General features: G+C 37.8%; 1 protein-coding gene across 1 annotated transcript in view; it reads left to right on the top strand.

Moving 5' to 3' along the window:
• The window catches only part of SCN1A (sodium voltage-gated channel alpha subunit 1), a 91931-nt gene that overhangs the window by 32796 nt on the left and 39719 nt on the right, over positions 1-19416 (top strand). Inside the window, exons 3-12 of the mRNA XM_027911473.1 lie at positions 3779-3897; positions 8658-8747; positions 9209-9337; positions 9862-9953; positions 11057-11329; positions 16438-16501; positions 16838-16979; positions 17132-17338; positions 17809-18114; positions 18837-19217. Coding sequence (XP_027767274.1) covers positions 3779-3897; positions 8658-8747; positions 9209-9337; positions 9862-9953; positions 11057-11329; positions 16438-16501; positions 16838-16979; positions 17132-17338; positions 17809-18114; positions 18837-19217 — 1803 coding nt within the window. The remainder of the gene's footprint in view (positions 1-3778; positions 3898-8657; positions 8748-9208; positions 9338-9861; positions 9954-11056; positions 11330-16437; positions 16502-16837; positions 16980-17131; positions 17339-17808; positions 18115-18836; positions 19218-19416) is intronic.

Below are 19416 nucleotides of genomic sequence, written 5' to 3'. Positions count from 1 at the left end.
AGTTTTACACACCTGACAGTATTTTTGATTTACACTGTATCACAGATAGCCCTAATGCCAGCAACAGTACCCTTGAAACATAATTATTTTATTATAATAGAATACAGTACTGTTCTCATATACAATTTCATTATAATGAAATGCTGCTGAGTTCTTTAGAACTGTGAAGTTTAACATCCTAAAGGGTTGCAATGCTCTTTTTTTTTTAATCCATAATTGAGTAAAAGTGAATTGGAACTTTGTTCATTTTTGTGTTATGCGTCTGTGTAAGTGCAAATCAGCGTGTCCCCATTATAATAGTGAGTGCCTGTTCATGCTCAAGCTGCCATCACAAAGGATCAACGATGTTCACATCACTGTCTATAGAAAAAAGATCAGCTGGAATCTGATCCCCTAAGATCCTGACCTGTGGGCACAAATCAAAATCTGGTCCACTTAGTTTCATACTTTAAGGGCTGGCTCTTTCCCCCTAAACCTTTCTGCTGCGTTAAAGAGGAAAGAGAGAATAGGTGAAACTAAATGGGTAAACTTCACTTTCCTGCTGTTATAATAGAGATATAGCATTATTTGTTGTCACTGCATGCCCTGTCTCTTGTCAGAAGGATGTTGTATGATGTCTGTCAGATAAGATGCCTCTTTTTGTCCTGGAATTTGGCACTATCAGTCCCTAATTTAATCAAATTACTAACTCCTGGCTTTCACAGACTTGTCTTGGGTTGCGAAAAAACCAAAAAGATTCTGTAAAGTTGCTTCACTAAACTTTATAACATCAGTTAAGTTGAAGGCGCTAGTGATATTAAAATTTTCATAGTTGCAAGTGGTAGAATTTTAAGTGAAAAGTTCTAACAAAGCGAAAAATGAGGACTTGCTAGAAAACATGATTTCAAAAGATATCCACAAAACCAAGAAATGGCAACTTCCCATATGCCATGAGCCTCTTGTTCTAGCTTCCACTGGAGTTTTTCAAGAGAAACTGAGGGCCCAGCTCAACAGTATGTCACCTCCTGTCTTTCAAAAGGTCCTGTGAGGTTTTAGATGGTATTTATTTAACTGTAGGAAGTGGAAATGCAATGGGGTAGCCGTCAGCCTGCTAAATGTAGCCTTCCAGAAACTACGTGTAAAACTAACTAGGAGGAAGGAGAACAGAAATAAGGTTTTGGGAACTCTTTGTCCCAAGAGATTCTTGGAGACCATATCTTTGTTCAGTGTTGACTATTCTTCTCTCTTAGCTACATCTTCTCAAAACACTACTCCTCCTCTTTTGCCCCTTTAAAAATGCAGTTTCTGGCTTTATTTCAAACATGGCAGAAGTTAAAGAACTGGGTTTTAGGTTACAGATGCAAAATCAGCAAATCAGGGACTTCTCTTCAGGGAATTCTTTGAATTTATATTCACACTCTAATACTTCAAGTATGAGCCAGTTTTGTGCCTTTATAAAAATTTATTAAGCACTTCATAAAACACAAGCCCTAAAAAGTATACATAATCCTTCATATAGGAGCATCACTCCTACAATTCATTTAGAATCTTTTTAGCATTTCTCAGTGTATGTCTACTTTGTCCTGACAGCTTTGGGTACAATACTTCATGTTCATCCACACTACCTACACATTGGCTTGCATCTGGGTTGGGAGTAGAGTGAGATATAGCAGGCATATCAGGGTAAGCTTACACAGGGATTGGGTATCAGCTCTTATTTGTATTTTTTTAATGAAAATTCTTCTTCAGAGATAAGATACAGTTTTAGTTCATGTCTAAGGCTAGAAGTCAGAGGACCAACAAAGTCATTCTGAAGGCTTGAGTCACAAAGAAGCTTTGAGTGAAAAATTAAAATGGAGTTAGGGAATTTATGTCTTGTTGGTTCTTCTTATGCAGGGCAGCAGAAAGTAGAACAGCTAAAATAGCAGCAGCTTCCAACTGAAACTGGAGCTGTGCCAGCATGCTGTTATTTTCCATAAGGCATGTTAGAAAATAGATGTATGTTTAATATGCTTGTGTTCAAAGATTTTTAAAAAAATGTAGGTTGACTAAATGTAGGTGGTGTAGTCTAAGATACAGAGTTAGTAGGAAGTGTGATTTTTTTTAATGCATTTTGTCAAGTATCTCATAGCTAGCTACAAGAGCAAAGAGCAGGAGTTGGAGGCTTCTGAGATGTGAGTCATGGGGGCTGGGGACATACCTGGGAGGGGAAACTCACCTTACCCCTTGGGGTGTGAGGCTTTAAAACATTGTACCAAAAAATCATTCATCTGCTTGGTTGCTTCAGTAGTTGAAATTAAAGCTTTGTTTAAGGTCAGGTCATCTGCAGATTGTAGTTACCTGTAAACTGTAACTGGAAGTGTAATTTGGAAACAGTAGCTCAGGCTGTCCTCAGCTTCAGATGCAGTTTCTCCATTCCTGTGCAGAAGCAGAGAAAACAAATGCATATCTTATGCTGTTCCTACACATCTTGAGTTTGGACTCAAGACAGTGTCAAGTCTGACTGGTAAGTCCCTTGCTCGTAAGGGGTTTGGTCTGTATGGGAAGGTGTGCTGTGTAGAGCTGTGATAGAGAGACAGCTCAGGGAAGAACTCAGCAAGTGAGTTGGGACTGGAATAGCTTTTCCTGAGGGTTTAATCTTTGCTTCTCACTCTGCCTTCAGTACCTGTCATCTGTAACAGACTGGTGGAAACCCTCAACTGTGCATCCCTCTCCACCTCCTATGGGCTCCTAGAGATTTCTATCTGTACTTTGTGGGTCATACATAATAAGCTTTCCAAATCTCAGCAGACTGAAGAATTGTCCTTCTTGAACCTCCTTGGCATATTTTCTCTGTCTACCAACTTTCGCAGAAATAATCTTATATTTCACTTGCTTACAGTCTTGAAAAGATGCTTGATGTCATGGACACCAGATAAGACCAACATACTCTTTCCCGTACTTCCACTTGCATTCTACTTTACAGCTCATTTTGTCAGCAACATAATGAAAATCAAGGAGGATTTTTTCATAGCTTATTTGCAATATATACAACTCTGACAAAAAACAAAACAAAGCAAAACAAAAAACTGCAGTTTTAGACATTTCTCTTTCATTTCATTTGAATTTAGGTTATAATCCTTGCATCATCCCTTCCACTGGATGTGGGTTTCTTTTGAGTTACTGAACCTTCTGCAATGTTCTTCATTCTTTTGGGATTGATCTTGCAGTTGAAGAGCACTTTAGTGACACAAAGAAACATGATAGTCCACTTTTCCTGTGTTGCAGTGTTAATGCTGTTGCAGCTATGATGGCCTGCAGTGGAAGCAAAGCAATGTTACTGCTATTTACCTCTCTCCATAGCACAAAGACCAAGAACAAAAAATATGAACAAGTATATAGTCTACTAAATCAGTTTCTAGAAGGACTTCTAATTAGTAAGACTAATATATCATTAACATCCACAGGTGAGGTTTCCCTGCTTATGGTATCTCAAACAGGAGGAGAGAATTTTCTGTGGGAAAACATAAATAAGATCGTAATTTTAGTTCATAATTTCTGCATCTGTGTTTACAAGAAACATGTAAATGTATCATATTACTATACTGAGGTGCATAATGAAGTATAAAAATATTAATTAATTAATTATATTTTCATACGTCAGGTATATCAGGTAAGTAATGGAAATAATTTTTATTTTAAAAATTAGTCATAGGTTTTGTGTATTAACTGTTCAAAAAGTTGCAATTTTGGTGATTAGTCACTTGGAACATCTCCGTGAATAAACACTTATAAAATGTCTTTTCTTTCTCTTTTTCAGACCTTTATAGTATTGAATAAAGGGAAGGCAATCTTCCGATTCAGTGCCACCTCTGCCCTGTACATTTTAACTCCCTTCAATCCTCTTAGAAAAATAGCTATTAAAATTTTGGTACATTCATATCCTTTTTTAGTGGTTGTTCAAAATGTTACACACTGAAATTAAGAAAACACATATCTATTTAATCCTAAATAAATGTTTTTGTAAGCTGTCATTTTTATTTTACAGTGGAGAACTTATGGTAAGGTTTTATAAATATGAGAAAATATATATGTATTTTATACATGCATTGATTTTTGAATCAAAATATTTTCTTGAATTTCAGTTCTGCTGCAGAAATCTGTCTAAGGATTTAGGAATCCATCTTGATTAATTTTTCAGGAAAGCTTTTTCAGATTTATCATAAGATTGAATTTTTTTTTTTTTTTTTGCATCCCAGATTTTGGGGGTTTTTTTGCACTTAGAAGCCTATTTATAAAATAGTAACATCTTCTAAAAAAATGCAGTTTATGCTCATGAATTCTAGAAGAGTTCTGAGGTTTGCAAGCAGTTAGGCAGATATGCAGCTGTTTAGGATCAGCCAGCTCAGGGTATGTTTATACTGCCTTTTCGTGTTCCTTCTAGGGCCATCCTCAGGATCAGTTTGATCTGTGTTCCTGAAAGCCTGGCTCATGTGTGCTGATTCTCACACTCCCAAACCTGCCCAGTTGCACCATAAGCTTCTGCCAAATTTAATACATTGCCAGAAAGCATAGGCAGCATTCCTGCAGGCGGTTTGCAAAGCATCTGCACATGCAGATGGTGGACAGATTGGGGGTCATAATTGATGGGATGGTGCGCAAGGTAAAGCTTTAGGCTGACGTGTGGGATTGCTGCCATCTGATGATCATAACAGTTTGATGGGAATTTCTGGTGGGTGAGATTTTGGTGCACTTGGGTTTTTTTGCAAAACCTCAGGACTGGGAGATGTAGTTACCAAATTAAAACTTCAGTGTGACAGTAAGACTTTGAACAAGTTGTCAAGGCAGAAGCCTTATCATTAGAGACTGCTGGCAGAATTTTCTAGGTGTTTGGAAAAAGTAAGAAACAAGGCTGATTGATGGTTGCTGACTCAGAATACATTTTCTTCCGAGCTCCTGGGAAGTTAAAGCAGTGAGAGAAGGGGAAGGTATCTGGAAAGGAGTCAGGGAGCATTTGGGGACAGTAGCTAAAGGGACCTGACAGAGTTGCAAAGACACAGTGGTGGTGATGGTGAGAAAGCACGTCCAAATACTGTCAGATTGCAGCCTCTAATGAATGCTCATCCATTCACATGACAGACTGATTTACAACACCTTCCAACTCTGCTTCTGGACTAGTTGTGGGTAATGTTTTTCACTGGCATACTGGTTACTGACTTTGGTCTTGGTTTTAACTTTCTCTTAATTGTGTTCAAAGAGTGTCCAGCTGGTCTCGATGGCAGTAAGAACAAAAAAAAATTCCAATAGACAACATGCAATTTCAGTATTTTTCCTTCTATCTATTAACTGATTGTGTGATCGTGTAATTCAGTTCTACTAAAGGAGGAGGAGGCTTGCCTTCACTATGTGAACTGATTTCTTTTTTGCAAACAGCCGACTATCGAAGGAGCTATTTTTATATTAGATATAGACATAGGATTTTTTTTTTAATCTTAAACATAAGAATAGATGTGTAGGTTATGTTACTTTCTTATTCTTTCTTTTTAAATTATTTTTCATTATGGTGCAAGCACTGTGATATGAAAGAATTTTAACTAAGAACCATGTAATATGTTCCAAACTGTAGTTCAATTTTAGCTACTTATACAAGGTTAGCCACCTGTACAAAAAGGATTATGGGATAAAATTGATTACTATTTTTAATACCTTCTGACTTCTATCTATAAATTCTACTGCCCTCACATTTTCTGGTAAGTGCTGGCATTTTGGCCTTTGTAACAGAAATGTGCCTTTCAGAGTGAAAGGTGAGTGTTGAGCACAATGAAATTGGCACATCTGTTGGAAAACCTTCATCTCTTTGTCCTCCAAATTCCCTTAGCCTCTGTATAGGGCTCTGTCATCACATGTGCCCGGGTGTGTGGGCAGATGTTGTTCTCCCTGCAGAGAAAGAGTGTGTCTCTTCTCAGTGCTCACAGATGTTCCCTACAAATATTCTTCTTCACTGCTGGTACCTGTTGTAATACTGGATACAGGAACTGGTAACAGCATGAATTTCTCTCTGCTGACTCACCTCCTGGTATTCTTCCCTTTTTCTTTTCCCTTTTGTCTGCCTGACTCGAGTTAAGGTAGAGCATGAAAAACTAAGGGGGCAACACAAGAGTGATGGGAGATGGCCAGACTTTGGCAAATAATAGGAAAGGATGAAATGGTGAGAATAGGTGAAGTGTTGAGCAGACAAAAAAAGGGAGGTGACAGTAGCTGGAGCTGCAGAGTGTTAAGGAATGTTAGAAAGGAGTAGGGAGATGTTCTAGAGAACCTCCTTGTGTAAGTCTTTGGAAGCTGAGACTAAAATTCCTCAGTGTGACCTCACTGCTAGCAGTTATCTGTGAAACCAATTGGCAGTGTTTTCTTTTTTTTCCAATCTTCATCTCCCACCAATCCCCACAGGCTATAAGACACTTCAGCTGCTCCTGTGATTGATTAGCTTGAGGCTGTATGATGCCTCTAACCCTACTGCTTGCCTGTAAATCAATCACTCAAAATGTGGGAGAAGACGGAAAAGATGCACAGACATTGAATGTGTCAGCTGCGTTTGAGATTCCCATAAAGGAAAGCATGGTCAGCATTTATATTTCAAAGTATGTTAGCCCTTACTGAGCAGCTGTTCTGTTTGACAGTGAACAGCACTTTGGCCCTGCAGCTCACAGACTGAGCAAGGACCTACCCATGGCCTTTGTTATGAATGATAACTTACCGGAAAGCACGTAACACACTGCACAGGGATAAAAACTCAGCTCTCCTAAGAGGACATTGTACTTTAACTCTTATGAGAAAACAGAAGCTGCAGCCAGGCATCTCCAAGTTGGATTTCAAAATGGATTCTCTTTATTTAAAGGAATTTCTCCATTATATTAAGACAGACTCTTTAGAGCTGTCTGTGGACTGTGATGAAAAACACTGTAAGACATTCTAATAATTTATTCTAAGGCACCAAACAATTTTTACTGTACAAAGGTTGTACGACAACATGGTCTTCAAAAACTAGTTAAGTCACTTACTGGAATAGATAACAATATTCACTGCTGGGTCAGGCATTCAGACAAAGGTCTCATACCTGTCTATGGGAATCAGACAGCTAAATCCTTCCCTGTGATTTACTTTTTATTTGAAAAGATATGCTCAAGTTTGAATTTTTCAGTAGCTGTAAGCAATGATCTTAATGATTGCACCAATCTTCTGACAAGTTTAGACCAGGGTGTTACTTCTCCTATTCTTCCTTCACCTAGAATAAAGGGTGTTTTTCTTGTTTGTGTTTGTTAGTGGTGGTAGTGGTTGGTTGGTTTAGTTTTTGTTTCATTTTAGTTTTGTCCATGGTAAAAAATATACCCCAAACAACAACAACATACTATCTACTTGATTAAAAAAAAAAAAAAAAAAAACACTAAAAACTAAAAAATTAAGTCCTGGGCTCTCAGATACAAGTTTAGCTGTAAGTAGCTTTCTTCAGTTTAAACCAGCTTCTTTGTCAGTTATGCTGATGCAACTACTTTTAAGGAACACCTCAGTTAGAGAGATGACTGGAGAAAAAAAATAAGAGTTAAGCATTTGTTATAAATGTGAAGCAGAGAATTTTTGCTGCCATCCCGTGGCCATTTTGAGGCATGTTATTGTCTAATTTTGTTATTTCAGTGTTTCCAAATGTTTGAATAATTGAGTTTATGGTCATAAAAAGGGAAGGATTGCACTGCCTGTAGAGCCAGTGATCTGGTAAACCAAGAACATCACATTGAGTGTAATGAAGCCCCAGTGGACAGTCGGATCTCCCTAGAACCGGCCCTTCTGAGCTGTTAGGCTGGGGTTCATAGTCCCAGGACACCTAAATGCTCCTTGCTGGAACTTCAAATGAAGATTCATTCTCACCAGTTTTAGTCTTCACTGGTTTTCCATGCTTTTCAAGCAATTGACCACGGAGTACTATTGAATAAGTTTCAAATTATAGCATTGGTAGAAACAGAGGCTGCCTTTGCTGTTAACACGTGTTTTGAGAGAGCCCAAAAGTAATACTGGAAAATTATTCACCTTAATCTGAGAGCTCTCTGTGGATTTCTGTTTCACTGACTGAAGCATGTACTGCTAAGCTAGTGTTAGGGAAACATGAAATGCAGTCACTTCAGCAGTTAAATCAGTACTCTGTGTTTTGTTCTGTTCTTGACAGACTGGCTGTGCTAGGTGCTGGAGTGGTGCTGACTCAGCTCAGCTCTGACTCAGGGTGAAGAGGGGAAATATTTTTTACCTTGCATATGCCAGCTCTTGAGTTTAGTACCAAACCTGTAGAACTGAAAAACTAACACTTATTCAGTCATGCCGGGTACTTAAGGCAAACTGTATTCTTCCACAAGGTGTTTCAGTTTTGCCTGTTGCTCAGCTGGTGTTACCTCCCAGGGTGTGAGAAGCCATTTCCTTCACCTTTCAGTACCAGCTTAAAACAAAACCAACAAATCAACATCAGAACATCAACAAATCAAGACTAATAGTAAAGTTTAATGCGCTAAACAGAAAACTATAAAGTTAAGGGAAATGTATAACAATGTTTTGAAAGTCTAAAAGATTTGTGTAAGTGGCAATGTTTTACTGTACATAAGATATATGACTGATATGATGTTGTGTGAATTACAGTTGTTTTCCTTAATTATATCTACATTATTTAGCATGCTTATCATGTGCACTATTTTGACCAACTGCGTATTTATGACCATGAGTAACCCTCCAGACTGGACAAAGAATGTAGAGTAAGTTGCACATTATTTAAATATATCTTTGGCTGTTCCTCTAGAAGTCAGCATGCCAATAACTGCAGTGTAAGGTGTGCTTGCACACCTTAAGATGTTAGTGATTCAGACAGTATCCGGTAACTTATCTCCACAGCTTACTCAATTAACAGTAATAGTAGTGTTGCATATTTTTAAACTGAATGTCACTAATAGATTTTTAATATATGCTATCTGTTTTTTGGATTTATTTATTTTGATTTATGTGCAAGACCAGCACTGCTGTACTTCGACACCAGGTCACAACTAGTGCATGTAAATACACAAGTGCCTATCATGAACACAGTGCATTTTAGAAGAAATTGCTTATTTACTTTATTTCTTCTGCAGTTTTGAAATAAAAAACTCTTTCGTTTGATCATTATGTTTTTGCCAGAATATCAGTGGAAATATTTTGATTAAATTTTTCCTATATTTTTCAGGTATACGTTCACTGGAATTTACACATTTGAGTCACTAATAAAAATCATTGCAAGGGGCTTTTGCTTAGAAGATTTTACTTTTCTTCGGGATCCATGGAACTGGCTTGATTTCACTGTCATTACCTTTGCGTAAGTTTTTGTTTTTTGCTTTTTCTTTGGAAGTGAAGGGCAAAAAGGGCATGAAATTAGTATCAATACATATCAATTTTGTTAAATGGAAAATCATATATGAATTTACTGTTGTCTAAAACAATTTTTACGTTCTAAAATGCATATTTTTATATAAACATAAATACTGCAGAAGCCATTAGTACAGCTAGTATTAGTGAGGCTAATTTCATGTCCTGCTTTTTTTTTTTTTTTTCTGAGCAGAAAAGGAACTTCCCTTTGACTTCATTCTCCAAACTTACCAATCTAGTCTAGATAAATTTTAGGCTTTCAAAGTAAAGTCAGTGCAATTCACTTCAGAGACATTTAATTTAGCTGAAGGCTCTGAAAGTGTATTAATGCAAGGCAAACTGCAGTGAAAGGTAAACCTCTGACTGTTGCTATTTAAGTTTTTGCTAAAAACGCCAAAGCGGTCTTGATGAAAGACCCAAGTAAGTAGCATAAACTTTGCCTAAATTCTGAATAACTGTGATTTAATCCTACAGGTATGTAACAGAATTTGTAAACCTAGGCAATGTTTCAGCTCTTCGAACTTTCAGAGTATTGAGAGCTTTGAAAACTATTTCTGTAATTCCAGGTAAGAAGTAACTGGTGTAAGGTGTTAGGCCCCTTGTACCTCCCAACTGTTCCTTTTTATCCTGTCATTGTGTTTGTGTGTGAACTCCCCTATTACAGATATGTGACAGAGTTTGTGGACCTGGGCAATGTCTCAGCGTTGAGAACATTCAGAGTTCTCCGAGCTTTGAAAACAATATCAGTCATTCCAGGTGAGAGAGTGGTTAAACACTGAGGCTGACTTTAATTCATTGAAATGGAATTCATATTTATTTAAACATAAATCTTTCCACCAAAAAAAGCAGGAATCAGACGATATCAGAATTCACTGAAATCTCTGATTATTTGCTTTTTAACATGAGCACTTTCCTTTTGAAATCAGCCTTTGAGTTTAACAGATTCTTGCATGAGACATTGCAGTACACAGTGTGTGTGGTTTGCATCGTATGACGTCAAGCTTTCTTCTCCACATTCAACGAGTAGCAGTATCCCTGAAGTTTTTTTACCCATATGTATCTTACCTACATGATGTTATGTGGTATTTGTTGTGAATATTTGTGTGTACAAAATAGAACTGTCTGAAATGTTGACTTAGTAAGAAGATGAAGGAATAAGATAATAAAGAATAGCATGGGCATTGCATGGGGGATTTATTATCTTAAAAATACAAAATTTTCCAAACCATTTCCAGTTTTATAGCATTCAATTTTAATCCCATTTATTGTTGAACAGGCTTTTTACTACTGTCTTCTAAATCTAGTATGTTATAAAACTGATAGTGGCAAAGGTTTGGAGCAAGAGGTATTGACAAATGAAAAGTAAGAAGACTTTTATGTGAGATTCATGTACAGCATGAAAAAAAATAGTTGCTTGTTTTATCATTAAAACAAGTGTTTTGAAATATATGCAACTCATTTCCATTCACGGTTTCAAATGAACATAAATGTCAGCTATTTATTCATTTTCACAAGTGAAAAAGCTCTTCACAAAAATGTTGTTTCACAGACATTACAATCATTTATTTGGGCTTATGCATGAAATCTGTGACTTTACTGGGAAACACTGTCATTTTTATGCTTTGAAAAAGTTTCCAACATCAGAATAAAAATTCCTTTCCATTTGCAGGCCTGAAGACTATTGTGGGAGCCCTAATTCAGTCTGTGAAGAAGCTCTCAGATGTGATGATCCTGACTGTGTTTTGTCTGAGTGTATTTGCACTGATAGGGCTGCAGCTGTTCATGGGCAACTTGAGGAATAAATGCCTGCAGTGGCCTCCAGAAAACTTTACTTTGGAAACAAATATAACTTCCCAGCTTAACAGCACCATAGCTGAAAATGGTACACTGGTTAATTCAACGGTGACTCCGTTTGACTGGAAGGGGTACATTGAAGATGAAAGTAAGTATTGTCTGCAGAGTTGTCACTGTTTGTGGCTGACCCAGTTCTTAGAAGTAAGGAGGGGAAGGGATAATACATTTAGTTAAGACAGAGCAAGAGAAGTGTTCTCTCTCTCTCTTATAGGTCTGCTCCAAAGGCCTGTGTGAAAGAGGGAACACGGGCCATGGTCTTACTACTTGATATAGCTCTTTTTCTCAGCTCCATCTGCCAAATTCACATCTTCCCTGGAATAGAAAGGAGTTCAAAGGAGTCTTAAAATTACTTAATAGTCTTAAACATTTTCCTTTCCAATACTCCAAAGCAAGATCAGCAGCAGCATGCTGTGTCATTTCTGACAGATATCAGAGACTTCTGACATAAAGTGAGAAGTCCAGTGATGAAGTCCTCAGCATTTTCATCATTCATCCATTCTTGTGCTTCGTTATCGTTATTATTAGAAAGGGAATTTTTTGAACTTCAGCAGATTTTTCTGCTAAAATTTATATTTAAAATATAAATAATTAATATTAATATAAATTAATGCAACAAAAGCATCAAAGCCAAATTATTCCCTCCTATTAATCCCTGCCTCTGGAGTATTTGGAGACTTATCTTATGTTTCCATGCTGTGTTCTCTCCTCTTTCAGTCTTTTATTTTAAACAACCCAGATCATGAACCGTTTTCTCCTACGATGTATTTTCTAGATGTTGATCTCTCATCTGGATTCTTTCTTGTTCATAAACATCCTTTTTAAAGTACAGTACCCACATCTAGGCATTTCTCCTCCACACAAGGAGTACTAAGCAGGGAAGAAGGATGATGTGATAGCATAGTGACTTATACTTCTGTTTTATATATCCTCTATAGCTTTCTGTTATTTACAACTGTAGCATTGTTCAGCTTGTTGTCTACCTGTTCCCGAATCTTTCACAGATTCCTACCTCACTGAGTTTTCACTTTGTGTTTGTACAGTTCAGTGTTCCTGCCTGAACAGCACCTTATCTTTTAAGACCATCTCTCCAACTGTCCTGGACCTTTTAAATTGTAATTGGTTCCTCAAACTCACCACCATCCTTATTAGATCAGTATCATTTGTATATTTGTTAAGCATTCTTCAATAATCTAGATTAGTTAAAACCTTAAATAGCAGCAATCTTAGAGAAATGCCTTCAGAAGTTGTTTTGGTGCATCTTTCCACTTTGATAATTTCCTGAAGGATGGTTTCCCACAGTTTTGCTGATACAGAGCAGTCTGGCAAACTGAGAGTAGATAGAGAAATGCATTTCAGTGCAGTTAAACGTGAGAGGACAAACCTAAGCTCCTTATCCTACATATCAATGCAGTTCTCTTGAGACAGGTTTGCATGCATAGAGACTGTAGCTGATGGCATACATAATCTCTAACAGTGAAAGTTACTTTTGATGTAAATTAAGAACTAAAGGGGGGAGAGGGACAGAAAAGGGAAGAGGAAAGGGAGAACTGACCACAGTGACCAGCTGCAAAAGAAGTGGTGGGATCCCCTAGTAAGTCTTCTCCCTTGGGTATCCTTTTTAGTGCAGCAATGATCACTCCACAGTACTTCTCCCATAGCAACTGAGAGTTTTTCATTAGCATCTCCTCAAATTCCCTACAGCTCTCTCCTTCTTACAGTGCTATTAGTACTAATTGGAATGCACTTTGATCAGAGTGGGTGCTGCATGTCTGCTTGGTTTTTAAGCTCGTACATGCATGTTATTAGGTCATAATGTAAACCAAAAGCTGCAAGCAAGGAGAAGGAAAATGCGGGAGAAAGAGGGGTGAATCTCAGACCAGGGACAATTGCTTCCTGCTGCAGCAATAGTGTGTTTGCAAGTGTAATGTCACAAGAATAAAAATTACATGAAAAATAGCATGAGAACATAGGAAAAATAGTACCACAGAGGCTCTGGAAAACAATTCCACAGCAGCTTATGTGTAAGGCTGCAGAGCAACAGAGAGGCAGGATATAGAAATGCAGTTGGAAGGCCCTTAATAATAGAGAGGCTGAGGCACCTAAGGCACTGTGGAGCAGCCAGGACTGACAAATTAAGGCTAAAACTCTGCAGCCAAAAAGCTAAATAATATCCTGTTCTCATAAATAAATTATTGACTGGGAAGGCAGAATTACCCCTGCATTTAGCACTACTGCATTTGCTACTGGAATACTATATAAAGTTCAATTTAGATAGAATGTTGAAAAAATGAAGGATGTTCAGAAAAGAGCAGAATGATTAAAGGGTTGGAAAATATTCTTTATACCAAGATAGACCAGGAGCTCAGCCTACTTAGCATATCAAAGAGGAGGTTTAAGGGGTGATTTGATCACAGTTGAAAAAAAACCTCATGGGGAACAGAAATTTCATTCTAGACATATCTTTGATCTAGCAAAGATATAACAGGTTCGATAGCAGCAAGTCAAAGCCAGACAAATTCTGAAGAGAAGTAAGACAGCTTCCAACTATGATCACACAGCTGAGCAATGACTATGATGGATTTCCAGCTGAATTTCTCAAATAAGGTTTTTTTGTGAAACTTAATTTACTTGAACATGTGAATTCATGGAGATCCCATGCCATGGGGTATAATGAAGTCTAAGCAAAGCCTCCTAGTGAAGACCTAGACTTCAAGCCCTATCTTTATTTCCTCACTTTTTAACACGAATGTATAAATTCAGGTTCTGATTTCATTTGATTTAAAAAGACCTGAAGCTCCCTGAAAACAAAGCTGAATTAAATTAGTTACAGAAAGTACTTTATTGAATGGCTACGTGAGCCTTCAGTAGATTCACACAGGATTTCATATGTATTATGAAATTTATTATTAAATTATGAGTCTTATTATGAAGTTATTAAGCTTATCCTTGCTTACCAGCAGTTTCAAAGGGAAAAATTATCTTCTAATGGCTTCCTGCTCTCTTTTTGCAGGTGGGCAGACAGGATACAGAAACCAGCTGCATCATAGGGCGGGAGGGGGTTTACCTGCAGCTCAGAGCAGTGCTATGACACTGTATTTTGTAGGAATTATAGGAGTATTTATGCTATTAGTTGTGTATACTATGTGAAGAAGGCAGGTAAGACCTAATTTTGCCACTGAGCTCATTTTTGAAGATGCCATTTAGAGGGTCTTTATGTAAGCATTCCTGTCAAGCACTCTTTTTTTTTTTTTTTTTAATCTCCTTTTCTTTTTCCAAGATAGAAAATCTGATAAACTTAGTTCTGGATAAGCTGAAGTTTATTTTGGCAAGCTTTCCATAAATACTTTTTTTTCTGGGAAAAACAATCTCATGATCTGTTTTGTGAAATAAAAATTATTCTTAGTCATTTCCCTATGCTTACCTGAACAACTATAAATCCCCTTGAAATGCACACCTACCAGAGATTTCCCATATCCCAATCAGTTAAAAGGGAGGCAAACATATACCTTTTATAAAGTGAGAGATTCTTCACACTACTTTGGCAAAACACAGTTCAAAGTTTTGCACCTGGCATGCTTATGCTGCTCAGCTTGTGTGTTAGAAGAACTTTGCTATGATGATAACATTGTGAGCACCTGTCCTGGTTGTATCAGTGTACTCAGAGAAAGCCTGAATGGCTCTTTTCCTGTGGAGCTGGCAAGTACAGCGTGCTCACAGAGCACATCTTGTCTGAAGGCCAGAACTTGAATGCAGACCCTGTTGTAGCAGTTCAGCTCAGCTGGTGCAGTACTGATCATGAGTGACTGCTCCATGTACACTATATCAAGGCAGGTTTGCATTCTTCCCATCAGCTGTTGTGTTCCAGCATGTTTTAATCATGATTAGCTGACATAATGCAGAATAAGATTTGCTTCCTAAGGGTCAGTTGTGGGCAGCATCCTGTCAGCTTACTGTTTACAGCTGTGTTTCAGCACAGGGCACTTTGCAATGCACACCAGCCCAGAGGGACAGCGGCTGCACACAGGGCTGTGCACTTCACACAGCACAGGAGATTGTTCTCTCTAAGTTGCATATATATCATCAGACACTGAAAATGAGTCCTTCACAGAGTGTCAGAACAAGGTCTACGTGCAGCTTACAGTGCAGTTTTTCAAAACAGTGGATTTTGTTCACAGGATGGAGGGATGCAGCTGGCCCGGGTACAGTGTCCCTCCTGCAACAAATCAACGTGCTCAGCCAGCAGCTTGTGACACCTCCTCAGACTCAGAATTCATTAATGTCTGTAGTAACCTGGCTTGGGCAGCTCAGACAGCCTGAGGCAATGTTTTCTGTCTCCATCAAAAATGGAATATTGGGCAATGTGGTCTAACCCTGTATAAATTTCATCCTTAAGCCTGTGACCAAGTGGGACATAATTACTACAGGAGGAAGCTCCTCCTGTGATAATTCTTCCAAAAATCAAACACTTCTCAAGGATACAGTCAAAATGAATCTTACTAAGCATGAAGTTTTAATCATTTCTTTGTTCCTCTAAGAAGAGATAGGTAAATGTCTTTGTTATTTAAAACATCTAAAACGTCCTTTAACAACAGGATTACTCTACAGACTGTGGGATGGTTGGTTACAGGGTGATTTGGTGGAACTTACCCAATAATTTTTCCTAAGGTTTTCAATAATTTTATCACGTACTCTTAAAATCCTGCCTACGCAAGTGGGTGACTGCTGTAGTAATTCTGTCTGAGTTAAATTTAGGTGTGTAGCAGGACCCTCCTACCAGCAGGCTACCTGCACATGTTACGAGCCATGGGCAGCTGACTGGATTTTTTCAGAGTTTACATATTAGATAACTGTCACGAGTATTTTGTAAGTGACAAATTGGAATCCTTGGCAATACAGATTGGAAAATTTAGTTCAGTGATCAGATGGAATGGAGAGTCTACATTCAGAAGCATTTGACAGAATTTTTAGGACATTTTGGCATTTTAACAGTAAGTGCTGTGAGTGATAGCACTTACTGAAATTCATAAAATCATTTACTCTCAAGTTATGGTCCTGCTGAAAAAATAACACTGCTTGTTTAAAATTGCATCTGAAATCACCTTAACACTTGGAGAGCGGAGATGTTTATTTCATAGAGCTTTAAGCTGACTTTTATATTTGGAATTCTATAACTTTTTTAAATTCTTTTCTAAACAGGTCATTTTTATTTTCTGGAAGGCCAAAATGATGCTCTGCTTTGTGGAAATAGTTCTGATGCTGGGTAAGACCAAATTTCATTATCTTATTGCACTGTATACAAATTAAATTCATGTTCTGTAGCTGTGCAGTTGAAGGGAGGCTCTAGTTTGAGTGACCACTTCCTTTCACATAAGAAATACTATGATTGTATACTGTACATAGCACAGTGGATTGGTTAGATGAACTTGGAGTGAATGAATATTTCTGTATTAGTGTATCTCCTGCCTGGTTGAAAAGTAATTGGAACGGGTATGGGAAAATGCATGTTATTTTGCAGTTCCGGCTGCATATATGAAAGCATCAACATCCAAATGATATTAAAATTACTAAATAGGTAATATCCAGTTTGTCTTTGTAGGCAGTGCCCAGAAGGATATACATGTGTGAAAGCTGGTAGAAACCCCAATTATGGGTACACAAGTTTTGACACCTTCAGCTGGGCTTTCTTGTCACTATTTCGCTTGATGACTCAAGACTTCTGGGAAAACCTTTATCAGTTGGTGAGAAATTTTTAATTAAAAATACACTGAATATTTTTGTATCAGCAATGCAAGAGAGCTAGAGTAAATTTTCTTATCTTAATTTTTAACAGCATGAAAAAAAAGAACTTTTGTTAACCTATTCTTACTTATAAATGTATTATTATTTCCAGACCCTGCGTGCTGCTGGGAAGACATACATGATATTTTTTGTTCTGGTGATTTTTCTGGGCTCTTTCTATCTGATCAACTTGATCCTGGCTGTGGTTGCCATGGCCTATGAAGAACAGAATCAGGCAACCTTGGAAGAAGCAGAGCAGAAAGAGGCAGAATTTCAGCAGATGCTGGAGCAACTGAAGAAGCAACAAGAAGCAGCTCAGGTATAATTTATGTTGTAGTAATGCAGAAGTGTATGGAAGTGATTTTATTAGGAATATTCACCATCTGCTTTCTGAATTTGGAGACGTAAAACACCCTACTGGCCTTTCAGCAACAGAGCTAGCTCACAGGTTTTCTGTTCTGCACTGAAGATGTATTGTAAATGATTCAGCCATCAAGAAGGAATATTCAAGACTAGATATACATTATCCACTATGTTTTTCTAGTCCAGTGTAATTAATACAGTCTGTTAGACTTCTGCATTTAAAATCTACCCAGGAGGAGTGGAAAAAGGTTATGACCAACACATATCTTGAGTCAGTTGAGTAATTATTAAAAAAAACTAGGGAGAGGATATCCTATAGAAAGTGTTAAGACCTAGGACATTTGGACTAGAAATTATATATAAGTAAATTAAAAAAAAAATATTATGGTTTGCTTGTTGACATAAATTCTTTCTGCGTCATGGCAGGCAGCAGCAGTGGCAGCAGCAGCAGTAACAGCATCTGCAGAGTCCAGGGAGCCCAGTGCTGGAGGAGAAGCAGGAGGGCTCTCCGAAAGTTCCTCAGACGCATCAAAATTGAGCTCAAAGAGTGCAAAAGAGAGGAGAAATAGAAGGAAAAAAAGAAAACAGAAAGAACAGTCTGGAGGAGAGGAAAAGGATGAGGATGAATTTCACAAGTCTGAGTCAGAAGACAGCATCAGAAGGAAAGGTTTCCGATTGTCTATTGAAGGCAATAGACTGACATATGAAAAGAAGTATTCTTCTCCACATCAGGTATTGCATACAGTTATATTTAGTAAAACCATACATTTAAACCATCATACACTGTTGCAAAACTACTTTAGTCTTCCTAGAACTGCTGCCTAAACAAAGGAAGCACTGAGATTTTTATTAAGCTTTATTTGTATTGCTAGTTCTTGAGAGCAAGTGCTCTAGCTGCCTGGTAAAAAAAAAAACCCAGAATTAAATATAACCTCATGTCTCTATTCTTCTAATAGGATTATTTAAAAATCATATTAAAATTTTCTCTGATTGATTCTGTGGGGTTTTTTTAAATCATGGTTATATATTACCTAGACTTATTAAAATGCCACAGTATATTTCCATTATCATAGACTAATATATTCCTCCTGCTTCAATGAAGTTTGAACCAGCATTTGTTCACTATGGGCAAGATGCTGCATACATGAAATAATGTGAATGTATAGATTTCTCTTTTATCTTGGTGGGCACTATGTAACTAATCTGTTCAGCAGCTCTAGCTGAGAAAGGAGTGCTCAACGCTGGTTTTGTCTTAAGAACCCATGAACAGTGATATTTCTATTCTGCAATATATATATATATAATGAGATACATAAAAAAGTGTCACAGCAGCATTTAACTTCTGGATAAAATGGTTACTCTTATGTAAGAAAAAAAGAAAACCTATGCTAACCTAACAACAGTGCTAAGTTTGAGGATTTCAGCAAATAATCACGTATTTTGTTTTCCTACAGTCTTTGCTGAGCATTCGCGGCTCCCTCTTCTCCCCAAGGCGCAACAGCAGAACAAGTCTTTTCAGCTTCAGAGGTCGAGCAAAGGATGTTGGATCAGAAAATGACTTTGCTGATGATGAGCACAGCACTTTTGAAGACAACGACAGCAGAAGAGACTCTCTCTTTGTGCCGCGCAGACACGGGGAACGGCGCAACAGTAACATTAGTCAGGCCAGTAGGTCATCCAGGATGCTGGCAGTGTTTCCAGTGAACGGGAAGATGCACAGCACTGTGGATTGCAATGGGGTGGTTTCCCTGGTTGGTGGACCATCTGTTCCTACATCGCCTGTTGGACAGCTTCTGCCAGAGGTGATAATAGATAAACCAGCTACTGATGACAATGTAAGAAAGTTTTAAATAGCTTAGGCATGGTGGCCTTTTCTTACTGCACCAGCCAGTGTTTTCTACAGAATGGAACCCTTGGCAATGCTCCCTGGTTGGTCAAGCTGTGAATGCTCCTGCATCTTGTAAAATCTTTAGTAGATAAAAGAGCTTAGATAGGTTTGCAACCTAAGCATCTACTTACAAAGATTCTCATAAC

The sequence above is a fragment of the Empidonax traillii genome, unplaced genomic scaffold, assembly GCF_003031625.1.
Source record: "Empidonax traillii isolate 1590-97213 ecotype Southwest subspecies unplaced genomic scaffold, ASM303162v1 scaffold33:size3420811, whole genome shotgun sequence".
Classification (NCBI taxonomy): Eukaryota; Metazoa; Chordata; class Aves; order Passeriformes; family Tyrannidae; genus Empidonax; species Empidonax traillii.
This window is presented reverse-complemented; position numbering and strand designations above follow the sequence as displayed.